Source organism: Candoia aspera, chromosome 3 (assembly GCF_035149785.1).
Source record: "Candoia aspera isolate rCanAsp1 chromosome 3, rCanAsp1.hap2, whole genome shotgun sequence".
Classification (NCBI taxonomy): Eukaryota; Metazoa; Chordata; class Lepidosauria; order Squamata; family Boidae; genus Candoia; species Candoia aspera.
In genome coordinates, this window is record NC_086155.1 from 146008010 (window position 1) to 146026208 (window position 18199).

An 18199-nucleotide genomic window follows, 5' to 3' on the forward strand; every position below is an offset into this window, starting at 1 on the left:
ATGTTAAAACCACAATTCTTTGACATCATTAAAGTCTTCGTAAGTGGCATTATGGCTGTTATCAGAATATTGTTTTGAGTGATATTTTGGGCCACTATTTGCTGATTCAGCTGTGTGGCAAACACAGCTTACAAAACTTTTGCTTTGTACCACCAGGGCCGCAACTAGTGTCTGTGTCACCCGGGGCAAACGTGGATTCCATGCCCATTTTGACGCCCCCCGTGCTCATTTTGGCCACCCCCAGTGCGGTGCCCAGGGCACATGCCCCGCTTGCTCCCCCTAGTTGTGGCCCTGTGTACCACTTCTACGGGACTTGGGTATGTACTGATGACTTCAGACTAGATTTCACTGGGGACCTCATCAGTGAATCCTATCCTTTTAATCTGATTTTAATCTATTTCCCAATCCCTATAAACAACTGAATAGCTAAATGTCCTCTGTTTCTAAATGCAGAGGATGTTCTACGTTGTGTGTGTGTATGTGTGTGCGTGCATTCAAATCAGTGTTGACTCCTGGCGACTGCAAGGAGTTGTGACTGCAACTTCTTGGCAAGTTTTTTTCAGAAGTGGTTTGCCATTGCCTGCTTCCTAGGGCTGAGAGAGTGACTGGCCAAAGGTCACTCAGCTGGCTTTGTGCCCAGGCAGGACTAGAACTCATGATTTCCCAGTTTCTAAGCTAGTGCCTTAACCACCATGTATACCAAACTGGCTTTCGCATACACTTTGCCTCATTCCAACTCCTAGCCAGTCAGACTGAGTCTCTCTCACTCACAGACACACACTTACGTAAGGAGGATCTACTCCACAACTCTCCAGAACACTAGGGAGGGTCCCTTCTCTAATGGTTCCCAAGGTGCCCCTCCTTTTGTGGACTGAGATATCTTTTACATGACAGTTGTCCAGCCTGTGGCTCTTCCTCCTGTCTCCCAAGACCATTACAGGCTTTTGATGTTCTTTGCCTCTCTCTTCAGTACATTAAAATCAGCAGCAGTGAGGACACAGCCCAGTTCAAAATATTTTAGAGGGACTGGAGAATAGAAAGGTTCCATGGGGAAATGCCCTCAGCTACAAATGTCGTGGAAAATGTGAAGCAGCCACTGCCTCACAGCATCCCTTTCTGCATTAAAATGCTAGTCATAGCAGTCAGTCTTATGAGAGACATTATTAAAACAAGGTACCAGAAATGTGTCAAATAATTCAGTAAGAATTTCAATAATTCTTGAAATGCTTCAAGAAATAATTCAGGAACTCCTCAAGAAGTAATTCTATAAATAATTCTATCATTCTTTTCTTAGTATGTACTTTAGAGCCATTATAGCAAAGCTTAACCATAGGACCGATCTTGCTCTTTTCATAGATCTTATTCACAGTAGTGTTTCCTCACTTCTGTCAAGAAGGCAACATAAGGGCAGCTGCAAGGCAGGGCTCTATGACCTTTCCAATGGGAACTTTAATTAAAGACTGGGAAGAACAGAAACGCGACATTTTGTGTCTCTCAGTACAGTTCCATGAAGGACATTTAAAGCGACATTTGTGTCTCTCAGTGCAGTTCCATGAAGGACATTTAAAGCGATGGCTGAGATAATCACCATCTTTCTCAGTTGAGTTTGATAGCATAATGTCTTGAAATCAGATTGAAAAATTTAATTTACATGAGTTTCTATATATATATAAAAAATCAAAGCTGTCAAGAACAGTATTGTTCAGAAAAGGGCAGATGCATCTATTATTAAACAGCAATGTTCTCAAGAATGAAAAGCCCCTTAGGGTTTCGAAGTTTTGCTGTATTTGGTCAATACAAATCCTAAAACTTGGACAATCAGCTTTTGCCCTTCTTCAATGTACATACAGTAGTTCTGTAAGCAAGCATAAACTACCTTCATAGATACTTAAGGAGCAAAGTTGGGTTTTCGTCACTAGGGCTAAATTATTAAGGTGTTTTTTTTAAGCCTAATTTGACTTGTTTCAGAGGGATAGTTTGCAAAGCATTTCTCATATTGTTATTTCCTTCCTCCACAGAGGGAAAATGTTTCATCCTTTATTAGATTAAACAGAACAGAAATAAGAATAGTAATGTAATCATTATTAATGTAATTAATAGTAATTTTACCCACATAACATTTATCTTGATTGTATCAAGGGACCAATAACATATTTTGCACTAAATTCCTGTCATAAAGGGCTTTGTAAGTCAACTTACATGTGATCCCAAAACTATGCCTGAAGATGCAGATGGAAAAACAATTAAAAAAAGCAACTTGAAGGAAAAGCATGAATATTGTTGACCCACATAATAAGAGGCAAATAACCTTGAGCGTGAGATGGGAAGAAAGATAATGCTGCTACCAAGACCTTTTAAGGACAAACTGGCTGAACCACAATCCATGTTTCCACATAATATAACTTCCCTTTGCTTCACTGTTGCATTCAACCAGTTCTCTCAGTTCTCTACCAAACATCTCCAGCCTTTGTTTCTGGGTTTAGAAATCCCGCAAAGACAAAGAACAGAACAGTAATTGCTCATGCAATTTATGCAATTTATGCTGAGCTCTAATTTAGCATTGCTTGATTTGCAATCATTACTTTTTACCTTGTTCATGTTGATGAATGCACTCTGTTTAGCACATTTCTTTCTTTCCTTGATGACCAGCCTCTTCTCCTTGTTTTGTTTTTAAAAACTATCATTATTCCCATAGCATAGTGAATCATGATGGGAACATCTCTTCTCTCTTCTTCAGATATGTGACAGAAAAGGCTCCATTATGATTTATGCAGTAGCTCCAATATGGTTTTGATAACATTACAATTATACCTTATGCATTTTCATCTTTAACATATTTTTTAAAAAAGAAGAGGAGAGGGAATATAAATACATCACTAGAGCTGTTGCCATTTTGTTAATTATCATGACTGTTATTTTATGCAGTAGCATCAATACACATGCAGGTAATCCTCATTTAGTGACAGCCTTGTTTAGCAACCATTCAGTTACAACGGTGATGAGAAAGTAATTTTACAACCAATCCTTGCATTTATGGCCTTCGCAGGTCTGAAAAGCAATGGAAAGCTGAAGTAAGATCATAAGCACAGTCATGGTTTCATTTAGTGACTGCTCTGCTAATGACAAAGTTGCTGGTCCCAATTATGGTTGCTAAATGAGGACTACCTGTAGCACATTAAAGAGCATCGTAAGTAAAAGGCAAAAAATATATCCCTGCTTATAATCTAAGGACTGAACTAAACTAAATGGATAAAGTTGCATTGTCTTATTGTTCCTTTTGTCTTATTTGTTAAATAAGACATTCGTTATTTAACAGATTTGCTATCCTGTCTTTCAAAAGTCATTTGGTGTAAGTTATCAGAGAAATAATGTACATAAAAATAAGTATAGGTGAATAGATTAAAACCCAGTTCTAACCAGATGCAGTAAAATGCTAGATTCACATATATGGCCAAAATAAACCAAAAAAGAAACTGATTTCAAAAACTCGTAAGTGACCCATAGAAAAAAATGCTTCTCTGACCTCAGCAGATGGCAGATACTGAAGCTGCTATTAGGAAGATTCATTCCTAAGGAAAAGGAACAGGACAGGGCTTCTCAAGAGATCTTGCTGCCTTAGGTTGCATTTCCCCCAAGTCAAAGAACATAGTAATCAAGGCCAGCAATTCATTGCAGCAACTGAACCCCCACCCCCCGTCCCCAAATACATGTTATCTACCAATCCTGGTATAGTAGTAATAAAACAATTATAATTAAAGAAGTTATTAATAATTTGTTCCCCCTCATGGCACCCTAACCATGACAGGACCAGTCCAAGAAGCATGGATACAGATGATAGAATTGCTAGGATGGTTCAGCCCCCATCACTTCTTAATCTTCCTTGCTCCATCTTTTCCAGTGGTTTTCTTCCCAGCTTGACTTACATGCATTATCAACACCCTGCTGAGAAGAAAGAGCCTGCAGTGATGTCTCATAGTGAGATAAAAGAGAGAGAGAGAAAAGCTACCTTAGCTCTTCTTGTCTACATATACACAACTTATATATGGGAGCGGGGGAGAAGATGTGAATGTGAACAGCATCCCCACTAGCCAGAGGGTATCTTTGCATCAGCACTCTAGGTAAAGGTAAAGGTTTCCCTTGACGTAAAGTCCAGTCGAATCCGACTCTAGGGGGCGGTGCTCATCTCCGTTTCTAAGCCTTGGAGCCGGCGTTGTCATAGACACTTCCGGGTCATGTGGCCAGCATGACGACTCGGAACGCCGTTACCTTCCCGCCGAAGCGGTACCTATTGATCTACTCACATTTGCATGTTTTCGAACTGCTAGGTGAGCAGGAGCTGGGACGAGCAACGGGAGCTCACCCCGCCGCGCGGTTTCGAACCGCCGACCTTCCGATCGACAGCTCAGCGGTTTAACCCGCAGCGCCACCGCGTCCCTACATCAGCACTCTAGTTGAGGGGAAATGGAAGGGACAAGATCAGGCCTTCCTGTCACTTGGGTTAACAATCTGAAAACAGTCACCCAGCCTCACTCAATATTGGCTGACTCCCGGCAGGAGGTCTTAGCATGGGCAGATCTGTGAAGTATATTTTCCATCTGGTCTACCCAAATGCTAAAATCTATAGCCTCCATGGCAGATAGCTTGCTCAACTTTGTATATTGCTCCAAAGTAATAAGCCACATTAATTAACAGGTAAATCAAAGTAACAGGGCCAGTATTACCATTAGCCACAGTAAGTTAGACTACTCAGACAGCTTATGCTGGGTGATGATGAACAGAGCTGTGAAGTTTCACTCATATATGAACTTTTTTGCCTTCCGGTGCACTGAAAATATACTATTATCAGAGCTGACATATCATTCAGTTGTCAGTCTGGACTGAAGACAGCGAAATGTCTTGGACTGGCTAGAATTTATTTAGCAATGCAATATAATACAGTCAATGACCAGCAGGTTAAAAAAGCAATTAAAAGAGAATAAAATACAATGAAAATATAATACAAGTAAAGAATAAAAGGGAATAAAAACCTAAAAAGAGAGAAAACTAGAGAATGACAGAGAGCTGGTAACAAGACATCAACAGCATCAGAGAAAACCAGTATCCCCCTTCTGGTGGAGATAGCAGCCAAAAAGAACTTAGCCACTCTTTTTGTAAGTGGGTTCTGATCCTGCTGGAGGCAGGGTAAAACCTTTACCTCACAACGGAATAGAGTTTTATGAATGAGGGGTGTTAAGAGGGTAGAGCGTATGGTGTCATAGAAGAGACAGTGACAAAAAATGTGGGCAAGGGTTTCAGGTTTATGCAAAATCACAAGGTCAGACTTTCTGTACAAGAATGATTTTCTGGCACCTATCCTCCAATATCAGTGCAGGGAAGATGTTGAAATGGGCCAGGCAAAAAGTTCTGTGGTGCATAACAGATGTGAGACTGAATAAATGTTTAATAGGAGCAAGTGGGTTCCAATCTAGACCTTGCCCGTGGGAGTCACCAATAACCCCTAAGTCCATTTGTCATGCTACATCATAAACCTGCTGGTGAATTTCTGCTCTGGATTTCTCTAAACCTAAAGACAACAGACACTGGGGGGATAGAGACCACAGAAACACAAGTTGTCCAAATGTTTGTCTTCCATTATGAAGAGAATTATCAGAATTAAGGCGGTCAATGAACTATTGGTAGAGGAAATTTTAACCAGTAAGACAGGTGACAAATGGGGGCTCTTTCCTCAAGGGGAACCATTCCTGATTTCATACGAATCAGAGCATTTAAGGAGCAACATGGGATCTGAAAGTCAGTGTGCAAAAATTTGTACTAGACAATCTCTAGGGATTTAAAGTTGTTATAGATGCAGGTTTGTGAACTGAAAAGCATCTGCAAGACAGATGCACCTACTGCCCCTAGAGTGGAAAAAGCCAAGCCCAATATTGCCCCGGTGCTGTTACTAGCTTTGTCAGAGACAACTTTGTTTCTGCCAGGATACCAGAGGCCTGGAAAACAATGCCGAGATACTGAAAGGCAGAAACTTGCTCATTCTGATTGTTATCAGTGTGCCAACAGTGTTTTTGGCATCTAAGTCCCTTTGAGAATAGCTTAACTTTAGTTTCAGAGTAGTTAATTGTGAGCTTTTCCTCCCTACAAAAGTCTGCCAAGGCTCGGAGACTCCTAAAGCCAACACAAGGAAGTGAAAGGATGGCTGCATCGTCTGCATAAAACAGCACAGCAAAATATCTGTCCTGGAGTTTGTGTGTGTGTGTGTGAAATTCTCTGTTAGTTAGGGCTGCTATGATAGAATTCAGATAGATATTAACCAAAAGGGGAGCCAAGATACTGTTTCACCCTTTGCTTATTGGGATATCCGCAATGAGGGGCTAGGATTACAATTTCAGTAGGCACTCAGAAACTTCAAGTGGTACAAAAATACAGTGACCTGTATGTTTACGGGACAGTCTCCTAACTGTCTTGTAACACCTTTCTGTGGGAACTGCATTAGCTAACAGTTTCTTTCTGAGTACAGTTCAATGTACTGGTTATATAAAGCCCCAGATGGTTCAGGGCCTGAGTATCTATGAAGCTACCTTCTGTCTGCCCAACTAGAGTGAACAAATGTTCCCCTTGAGGAAAGGTCCCCACCTACAGAAAAACATGGCAGGCGGGGACCCAAAAGCAAGCACTCCAGACGGAGCTCCCCTCCTGTGGAACAGCTTGCCTTCCAGAAACTAGCAAAAACATGGTAGTTCCAGAAGGCCTTTGGGATTGATAGGAATAATTGGTGGCAGAAGTGTTGATTTCTAATTATTAATTATAATATAATCATAAGGATAGTATTTAATGTAATTCTTATTTCTTGTTGCATTGGCTTGTTGCTGTTGTTCTTTGTGAACCACAAGTTTTAATATTGAGATGGTTTAAAGCTTTTATAGATAAATAAAGTAAGCAACCAAAAACGAATACAGCAGTAAGTATGTACATGGCTGTTATTCCATGAAGAAGTAATATTTAATAAGCTAATCTAGTGAAAGGTTCATCTTGTTGCTTGTAGCAAATACTTCCCAGATTCACTAAACTTACTTTATTATTTAATTGATCATCCTATTTGACAGCAGCAAAAATGATTATCTTTACTAAATCTTTATTTTCAGTTAATCATCACATTTCAGATTCCTCTGGAAAAAGAAACTATCATCAATACAGGAAAAAGGCATCAAATAGAATCAGGGCATATAATTTTACTTATAATGCTTCATTAAATATGTTTGACAAAACTTACAATATAGTATTTATATATATTTGCTTCCAAAAGTATATTTTCTTTAAAATATATATTTAAAATAGTGATGTTTTAATATGCTGCATCCATTTATCCATCTTATGTACAAACAACCAAAGCAGTGTGCAAATTAGTACAAAATATATCCAGAATCTGATAGGACAAGAATTATTTTCAAAGATCTATTAATCATATTTGAAACATCAGTATGTAATGAATAAATGATTACTTCTAATCACTGAAAACAGAGGTTTAAGGATCTTCAGATAGCCCTTATTCAGGGTCACATCCGTTTGGAGATAAAACTAATTTCTAAGAACCCATACTGAACTGGAATAAACACATTTTGAATTGAGTTACATTCCTTCGGACTAAAGTGACATTAGCTAACTGTGCTATTTGCCATAACTACAACAGCATAACTATTTAGCGTAAACACATTATTTATATTCTGCTGTTATCAGAATAGGCAAGATAGCAAAATGAGGAAAATTAAAACTAGCTGTCTATAGATCAGCCACAGGATTGCATGTTAAAGCATGTTCAGATATTCATATATAACAACAACAACAACAAGAAAAAATAATATCAACCCAAAGATATTTTAAGGTGGTCAAATTATTTATATAGAACAAGCTCAACATACCAACTTAAAATAAAGATTCAACCTATATAATAAAAAATGGCTTAAACAAGGGCTATAAGCAAAAATTAAAACTAGTAAGAGTTACAGATCTCACATAAAACAAATATATGGCCTTAGTGAGCATTAATTCCCATAAGAGTTAAAAACTAAGCTTCTTTCTGGAGTCTGTGAATCCAGCATAAGTGGAGCTATATACAAACTATCAATTTTTTCCCCATATTTGAAAATACCAGTTTTTCATGAGCTGAAGTTTAAGCCAAAGGGAACATGATTTGCAAGCTGAAGTTATTTTTAAAATAACGTGTTTTTAAAAAAAAAAAAAATAAATATTACCAAACCATAATATTGTGATTGGTTAAGTGCCCTGGGTTTAAAAAAATGGACATCAAGGGTAAGTTTATATAGCAACTTGCTGTGATTATTCAAATTGTTCCTCGTGGCCAGCCCATTGGCAGAATCTTTGACTTAAACAAGCATAGCCTGCACAGAACAAAGAAATGTTGGATGAACTCATAAGTATATTTACTCGTAAATAATCTGCATTCAACCATCGGAATTCACTATAATGTAACTGCACACAGGATACGACAATTAAGGTGCATGAAGTAGAATTTCTATTTTTAGAACAATTAACTGATCAAATAAACATACTTCAACTTGTGACCACATTCTGCCAACTGATTCAGCAATTCATTCCAGACATGAAGGTTCCAATCAGTATATGGTACACCTTATCTATGCAATGGTTTTCCCATCAGTTTCAGTGGGGAAAGCAGATCCACAGGTAAATATAAAATGAGTGTAATAGAAAAGGCCCTTAAATACAGCAGAGGTCAATTAAGGTTATGGGTCAGGTCTAATGTAGTCTTTACTGCTGAAATATTCACCATATCACAAAGAATCAGGCTCCTAACTACACTGCAGCTTATATAAATAGAGATTAAATCACCTTAAAAATGTTTAACATCTTTTTAAAAGACACAAAAATATTATTTAGCTCTTTTAGTCCTGTTTTTTACCTATCTTTCTTGTGAGCTAGGGCTAATGTTTCAATATTTAATGTTCCATAATGACCCTATTTATTAATATATATTTTCCCTTAAATTTTTTCTCAGGGGAAAACCCGTTTCTGTATTTACAATTTAAACTTCTTTCTAATGAATGTCCATTTTTTAAATCAAACACAGAAAATGATGCCCTTTGTTCCAAACATAAAATTCTTCATTTTCTGATAACTTATATCTTTTAAAATATGCCTATGCTACTGCTGCATAGTCATTGGTTTGCTCAGTTTTCTCACTTTCTTGTGGACTGGTGATGGTGACTCTTGGAGCTGGGATTTTTTCATAATTGGAATCAACCTAGAAGGGAGAAAAAACACATTTGAACTTGTCATAAAGTAATATTTTGTTTCATAGTTGTATATGTGTTCATAATGATAAAGAAACTCTGAATTCTGCAATTTGGAGGTCATCACTGAACATGCCAATTGCTTTTGCTTATCAAAGTTCTAACACTTCTCTATATGTATGGATTAGCTTAATCGGATCATAACAAACACAATCTCTAGTGATAAAGCAACTAATCCACAATACACATGGGTGATCAGAAACAAAATTTTTCTTGCTAGTAAAAGAAATAGTAAAAATGAATAGGTTAGCATTCATAGTTCTCTTGTAGAAATAAAAGGAATAGAACTGAGGATTAAATTAGTTATATGATTAGAAAAAAACAAACTTATCCTTGCTTAACCATTTATTTAATGTAACTTCCTACAAATTATTCTGGGAAGATCCATCATGGCAACTGAACAGCACCTGCTTTGTACTGGTATCAAATGTTCTGATGGATAAAGCACATGGTGCTTCACAGTTATCAATACTTTTGTGGATGCATGTTTCTGTTGGTTTCATACAAAGCAAACACTCAGTTTAGCAAATGCATTCTTTGAAAAATAGTGTTGTTAATTCTAGTGTAAAGCTGTGATCATAATGCATAGATGTGTTTTGAAGGTCATATCAAACATTTTATATTACTGGATTCAGCATCCCCTATGAAAATACCACCAGTAGAATCATCCACAATGAGAAGGCAAACAGTTTCTCTAAAATTGCAACATCAGGGATGATGTATATAGATTGCAGACAAACCTACTGCTATAGCAGACAAATGGAAGCATTTTCACACACGTACACAAAAAGCAAAGACATGTTACCTGGATTTGATCATCAATACCTTCTTTTGTTTCTTCTGGATGACTACTGGGATCCATTTCCTCACCATTTTCTTCATTTGTGTTACCATTCATGTGGCTGTTAGACTCTTCTTGTCCTGCTTGGTCAAGGTTCTGCCCTTGTAATTCATCTTCATAATGGTCATTCTGTTTCTCTTTGTCTTCCTCCATTCCATTGATAGCCTCCCCAGTTTCTCCCCTCTGATCAGCATCTCCATTCATTGCTGAATATTCTCCTTGGTTCAAAGCTTTATGTTCTGGTGCTACATTTTCTTCCTCATCAACAGTTTCTGCTGGCCGCTGATGAATATAGGAAAAAATGGTTTTCATACTCAGCAATTTTAATTGAAATAATCCAGGGAGAATTATGATAAATTAAATTAAAGGTAGAAAATATATGCACATTGCAGGATATATTACTAAACTGCCAAAATTGAATCTGGCCATCACCAGATGTGCAATATTAGAATGAAATCAACTACATATAGGAAACAGAAGATGGTAGTAGAAGTAGCCAGTCAGCCAGGAGACAATCAGATGCAGACTGCAGAATAGACCATGAATTGTTAGTGTCAAATATATGGATCAAATTTAGAAAATTAAAAAGATTTTGCCTAGAGGTTAAGAATATAAAATCAATGTAGGGAACAGATCTGACATGCTTAACATATGAAAGAATGCCTATGAATATAGGAAGGGATAAGAGACATTGTGAAAACTAAAGTAGAAAAAAAGTAGAAAAAAATATTCTCAAGATTTCAAAGAGGAAAAGATCCAAGCGGCTTTCAGAACAAGCTGTTACGTCAAAACAGAGGTTGAAACACCAGGAAAAAGAAGGATTTACAATGACTAAATGCAGACTTCCAATATCAAGCAAGACAAGATTATTTCAGTCAAGAATGTCAACAAATAGAGCAATATAACAAGAAAAGGAAAATGAGAGATCTTTTTAAGAAGATTAAAGAAATCAGAGGAAAATTTACAGCCAGGACAGAAATACCTAACAGTAATCACAGAAAAATCTAATAGAGGCAAACAAGAAATGTCAGAAAGACTATACAGATTCTTCACCAACAGGATGTTAAATAACTTAAATATTTGCAGAAAGAGAATATATTCAGAAATCAATTCCATTAGAAACTGTGATATGTCAGACAATAGGTCAGACCAGTTATCAAGTAGGAAAACACCCACTGAACTGTTTAAAGTGGCAAAGGGCCAGTTAAAGTGCAAGCAGTTCTATGTCAAAAAGTATGCAGCAAGACTCTGTAGCCTAGAGACTGGAAAACATAAAAACATAAGAAAAAGAGCAAATTATTGAATCACTTAACGAATTCCTCATGTTAGAAACTTTTGCTTAAAATCTTACAAAAAGAATAGAGAATAGAGAATGAAATACCAAACGAACAGTAAAGTTTCAGACAAAAGATAGGTAATTAAGAGAACAAGATAATATAAAAAGATAGGTTATCTTTGCTTTATTGGCTGCACAAGTTTTCTGATTGTGTAGATCATGTCAGAATATGGGATAGGCTTATAGGTCTGCTAGAACACATACTGCAACTATTCTTTTGAAGAACTTTTACAAAGAACAATACAGTATGAAATGAATTTGGAGACCCTGAGTAGTTCAGAATAGGGCAGGGACACAGACAGTGAAACAGACATATCTGTTTATATATAACAAATATATTATAAATATGGCAGGATTGGAAGAGATGACAGTTGGATCAAAACAGGAGGCAGGGACAAAATATTAATTTTCAGAAATGCAGACGACATTATGTTTTCAGCCAAGTGTAAAGACGCAGGAAAGCTCATTATGAACGAACAGAAGGAGATAAAAGGTATATGCATAGTAAGGGGTTGATTTGGGTAAAATATCACACCCACCCCAGTGCTGTCCCCCATTCCTTAGCAAATGTGACCATCTTTCAAAACAACACTGGACATTATTGCTATCTTATGCCCAGTTGCCCACCAATACTACAGTAAATTGATATCTGTTTCCTATCTTTCAGAGTTTATCCTGATTTTCTCAGTAGAGGGTAATGCCTTCTTAGGCTGAAAGGAAATGACTGAAAGCTCAGTTTTCAGTTCTGCAAACTTGCTGCCACTTTTCTGTTAAAAAAAAAATTACTCAGTCCCCAAGTGATCAAATGTAAGTTGTTAAAAGCTACCCAGAAAAAGGGCTGAGTTATCTATGAAGGCTGATAATCTGCCCAAAGAAAAGAAATCAGCCAGATTTCCTCCTCTAATGCTGCATTGAGAAGTGGTTCTTTTAAAAGCTAAATTTTCTCTTCCCATCCCCCGCATTAAAGAATGAGTTATTGTCTAGTTTCACTATCTTCTTCCTAGACCTCAGCAGCCTTCACATTGGTACACATCCAAAGCATGCAATATGAATGTGAAAGTGCAAACTTATTTAAAACATGGGTGCTTGTCCAAACTTTTAAGTTTACCTGGTCAACTGGGACCTCAGTTTGAGTGTCTTCATCTTCCTGGACTTCTGCTGCCCCTCGCATTTCAGATCGCTTTTTTCCAGCTTTGTAAACACCATCATCTAAAAGTGGAAAGAAGCAGAGTCCATTTTTGATACTGTGTGGTAAAATGATTGAACTGCATCTGAGGGCAGCCTGGAAAAGCTTTGTGAACTTGATTTTCGTTTGTCACAGTTTACTGATCTTATACATTTAAAATGCTACCTCATTGGTTCTTTTGCATGACAACTATGTCAGCATTATTAATGCAAAGGTAACTTGAGGCTGTTTCCTCATCAAAACTGCACTTCTGATTTTCCGAACATATATAATAAGATAGCTATTCATGAAAATAACACACAGATACGTATTAACAGTTTTTAACAATATAAAGACTTACCTAGGGAGAAACTCCATATCTGTGTCATGTATACATATTAACATGGCCCTTAAGGTTTTCCTTGGGGTTTGCTTCATTCATTCATTCATTCATGCAATAAAGCCTCAAGAAAGCAAGGTGGATAGAGTAACATCACTGATGACACAAGCATAAACTTAGAGGAACTCAAAGAAGCACTTACTATAAGACAATCCTGGTGGAAAGATGTCCATTCAGAATGACCAAATGAATGAAAAACTGGTACTTTACTATAATCATTCTAATAAAATAATTGCAAGCAAATCTACTGTTGAATTACTTGAAAACTATTTTCAGATTCCATAGAAATAAAAATGGTATTTATTACATATTTAATTAATTGAATTATCAATACAAAATGTTCTCTAGCTAAAAAAATATTTTAAAAATGGTATGCCTGGCTGAGAAAAAAAGAATAACTTATCTGATATACATTTAGAAAGGAGAAGGCAAGGACAAGTATATTTTTAAGCTTCTTAAAAGCTGATAAAATCTGCCTCTTGCTTTTGAAACTTAACAAGGACACAGGAGAGAGCTTGTATAGGTTCTAGCACAAAGTGACTGCGTAGCTCCCTTTTGGGAAATATTTGGCTACTGGGTGGAAAATAACTATATAGTCAGGCTTTTCAGATTCAAAGTTTGAAAACCCTTGATTAAAGTAATAACTATAGCTAAACACAAACTGAATGTAATGCAATTAAGCAATACATGCCATCTAACAGCAATTCGTGCAGCTCATGTAAGATGTTTCCAATGCAAGCTCCTCCTTGTTGCATACTACCATTCCCAAAATTCCCAGCCTGGCTATGGAAGATTGAAACTAAAGTTTTAAATCTGTATGCTATGTTCACTTGTTTTATGAATGAGATTCTTGAGTATTAGATTTTAAATGTGAAGACCAATAAACAAAATCATTACACATCACACACTCTAAGTTAGCATGCTATGGTGCTGTTAATTGCTGCTACTTTTTATAATATACTTATTGATGTTAGCAGCCATTAAGTCTGCTGAGAAAGGCATTTTAAAATGAAGTGTTTGTCTACAGCAATCTATCATTCCCAATAATTTCAGTTTAGAGGTAACTGTTTCAGCTTATGTAGCCAAAATAGTACTGTCTACACAGAAGACAAAGATATCAACCAGTCTTGCAACCACCATGAAGTTTACAGAAGTACAAAAAAAAAAAAAAACCACCTCTACAAAACATTATCTTCCACCTCCAGCCAAAACAGCTTGAGTGATCTTAGTCACTAGACACACTGGCTCACTGTTGTGAGGGGATATGGGAAAAAATGCAGTCTGACAAGGGAAATGTAATGTATTTTTTAAGAAACTCAGGTGACAGCACCAGGTTGACCTTGCCTGAAGCAAGGTTAGTGTTTGGCCTGATTATTACTTGGATGGAAGGCTACCAGGGAAAAGTAGGGCTGTAGACTAGGCTGAGAAGTTAAAAAGAACATCCTGAAAGAAGACTCTGGCAAACCACTTCCATAATATTGCCAAGAAAGTTGCATGGATGTGTTCATGAAGTTACAAGTGGCCAATGACTGAAAAAGCAGATGAAGACATTCCATACTGCAGACTCAAAAAGAACAATGAAGAACCCAGGGGACCATACTGTTAGATTTAACTGAAATAATTTGGTTTAAAACCCTGAAATCCAAGACATTCTGAGCCAGTTAGAAAGGCAGAGCATGAACAGGAGGGTCTGCAGCAAGCTGTGATTTGACAGAATGATGACACTTCTATTGTCATGTCACAACTCAAGATCTGCTTCTTACATACTTGCATGCAACATCCCACTGCAAGTATAAAACAGGCAGAGAAAGAAAATTACATTTTGTAACTTTCCTCCCTTTGGCTCCCTCTCTGGATGATAATCAGTATGAGAAGCATGAGAAGGGAGAAAGGATTCTTCTTGTTGCCTGGAGACATAAAAGAGGTAAACATGGCTATCAAAGTAATTGAGTCGTGAAAATGTAGTAGTACCATTTGGAGGTTAAAGCAATGTACATTTTCCAAGGATAACTTCTTTTTTTTAATAGTAATTTTATTAAAAAGTACAAATACAATAAAAACCAATACAAACTTAAAAAAAGAAAAGAAAAAGAAAAAATAGAAGGTGCAGAAAAGAAAAAAAAATAGAAAAATAGAAAAAAAATAAGAATATAGTAAAGAAAAAGAAATATATAAAGAAATGACTCCCCCTTTCATCACAAGTATAAACAATTTTAGTAACTTATCACTTTCTTTTAAAATACAACAAATGATCTCTTCCTCCCATATCCCATCTCTTATCTATAATCAAATCCTTAAAGCCTAGTCATTGCAGTCCTAGTGTCAGCAAAAGTCCATTAAGGGTTACCAGAGATAACAACATATCTATTTTAACTTTGATCAAATAAACCAACTTTCTATTCCTTCCTTTTATTTTTAACAGTCTTGATCTTTAGTCTCTTGAAATAATGTCCTAGAAGTTGATTTCTTTTCATTTTTCTTTGTCCTTTCTCACAAAATTCTTCAAAGCTTTAATAAGTCTCTTTGGTAAATCCAATATAGGAAAGTTATCCAGGTCACTCATTTGTTATTTGTGTATCTCTTTTAATAATTAAGACATCAGCCAGTTTCATTTGTATGTCCAGTGTAGCATCTTTTTCCATATCATTCTTGAAGCCTGTCATTTTTAAATCCACTTTCAGATCAGTCTGTCTTGTCAGGTAAAACTTGTTCCTCTTCCATAATATCTTTTAAACACAGTCTATCTATAGAGGCAGACACTCTTAAAATTAATTCATGGGTACGTCGTTCAAAAATATCCTTCAATATGTTCAATGTCAAAATATTTTATTCATTCTGTATTAGTAAGTCAAATTTAAATGTTCTTCTCCTTTAATTGTAATCTTTAGTTCCTTCTGGTTCCCTCTAGTGTCCGACCTTCAAAGTCTCATCCTATCATTTTTTAAAGAGTATTCAAAGAAAAGCATTTTCTTACAGGAACGATTCTTTATAATTAATTCCAAAATTTTATTTCAAATTTATCTGGACCCTTAGTACATTTTGTAACTTTCTAAAATCAAAGTTTTAATCACCCATTTGCTGTTTATTCCCCCCACCAAAAATTTTTTTTAAGTCCTTAAACTTGTATTTAAAACTTCTTTCATCAAGGGTTGAAGGAAACTCAACCGGTGCTGTCAAACTCGTTGATCCAAAGGTTCCTAATAGCTGAAAAGCAGTTAACAAGCAATTTCTAAAAGCAATAAGGAAATATGTGAACCTAGTGTCCTTTCAAAGGCACTGACCACAGTTTGAGCAAGATGGCTATTCCCTTGTATACCAAGTCCTAAACCCGCTGGATTCTGCTGTCTTGCAGTCTCCTTGCAAGGAACAACTGTATGGTACACTTGTGGGCAATCTCAAGTCTACTTGCTGGCTCTTCATTCTGCCATAGTTGTTGGCTCCACTTTTCAGAGCTGTCTTCAGCCCATTTCTTTTCCATAAGTCCAATAACTTCTGAAAACATTGTGAATTCTTCTATCTACTGAAAAATATTTCTTCCTTTATGACACTCAGTACATGTATTCAGCTTGACAGAAACCGATATACTTTGATAAACAGGAATATTAAATAACACATTAATTATACATTCAAAGAACTAATAAGAAATCAATATACTTTAATTACATCCAGAAAATTAATGTTCCTTGCATAAGCTTATTTCTTAAGCAGTGCTAACAATAAAAAATGTATTGCCACAGAAATGATAATAGTACACACAACCATTTAATGCATTTCAAATCTGAAGTTCAGCATCAGGGAGAAAATAATCATGGTAATAATAGTTTGCTGCCCTGAATATTTTATGTAAATCAGGGGCATTTACACAATTCGAAGCTCTGTACGTAAGCAGGAAAATTAATGTAACTTCAGAAGAGAAAAAATCAGTGTAATTTGCCACATGCTATCTTATAAATACTTTTTTTTTAAAAAGGGATACAGAACCTATTTTTCAGTAGCTCTAACAGATATGTACAAGGAATAGAGAATAAGGGATTCTATCCTATTCTTTCCAAAAGCACACAAACACGCAAAGGGGGGTGGAGAAATTGGCATTGCTCTAGGTATTTTTTTAAAATATGTATGAGAATTAAAAATTTATCACAAATGGAACAGTTTTGTATACAGAAAGCAGCCCCAGCCAAGTTACCTTGGGGGACAAACTTTTTGCAAAAGATGACATTAATTTAACAAAAAATGTGTGCGATCAAAATGAAGGTTAAAATGTAAAGATAGGAAAGCAGAACATTTCTTAAAACCTATTTGCTGTTAACAACAGAAACATGGAACCCACCTTTAATCGTTATGTCACCCTGATTTTTTATACAAAGAGAAAGGTGAGGTCTACACAACAGACAGGAAAATGCTGCCCTCTGTAGCATCCACCCATGCACCCACTTGTCCGCTTGCGGACCCACCCACCTACCCATGCTGCATAGCACCCACCCATGGCACCCACCCGCTCACCTGCGCTCTGTCGTGCCCACCCACAGCACCCGCCTCCCTCTGCCCATAGCTATGGTTAGCTATAGTTTTAGATACGTTATTTTGCAGAATATTTTCTTGAATAAAATTAGTCACTGAAATCTGCATGTATTGTGGTCTCTGTAGCAATTAGCTAATTATAATTCTGAATTTCTTCTCAACCTCTTTTCAGTATAACCAAGTGACCAGAACAGTGGCATTATGACCTTAAAGAAGAGAAAACGTATGGAAACAATTAATCTTTCACGTAATTGTCTGTATTTAATATAAATTAATTTTAGTTTAGGTAAAATTTACCTTTATTTTTCTCTCTTTCAGATAAAATGATGCATTACTATCACCCATGGTAATATTTAGTATCTAACATCTTGACCTATATATTATTTCTATCATATCATCATCATTTCATGGCTAAGGAAATAAGTTGAATTTCACAGTTTGCTTTTTCAATGACTGAAATGATAAATTTACATTAAATGTTTTATAAAGGTTTATATTTATATTTTCCCTCTTTATAACTGAGGATTTAGAAGCATCTGATATATGCAATGGAAAAGAAAAAGATCAGAAGTAGGAAGCTTCCATGGATAGCACAAGATGAAAGAACATACAA

General features: G+C 36.4%; 1 protein-coding gene across 2 annotated transcripts in view; it reads right to left on the reverse strand.

Annotated features, from left to right (window-relative positions):
* Nucleotides 1-7119: 7119 nt before the first annotated feature.
* The window catches only part of DCDC2 (doublecortin domain containing 2), a 61810-nt gene continuing 50730 nt past the window's right edge, over nt 7120-18199 (reverse strand). For both annotated transcript variants that reach the window (XM_063298971.1, XM_063298970.1), the window contains 3 exons: nt 12609-12709; nt 10129-10446; nt 7120-9274 (listed from right to left, as the gene is read on the reverse strand). In XM_063298971.1, coding sequence (XP_063155041.1) covers nt 9170-9274; nt 10129-10446; nt 12609-12709 — 524 coding nt within the window. In that variant the 3' untranslated portion in view covers nt 7120-9169. The remainder of the gene's footprint in view (nt 9275-10128; nt 10447-12608; nt 12710-18199) is intronic.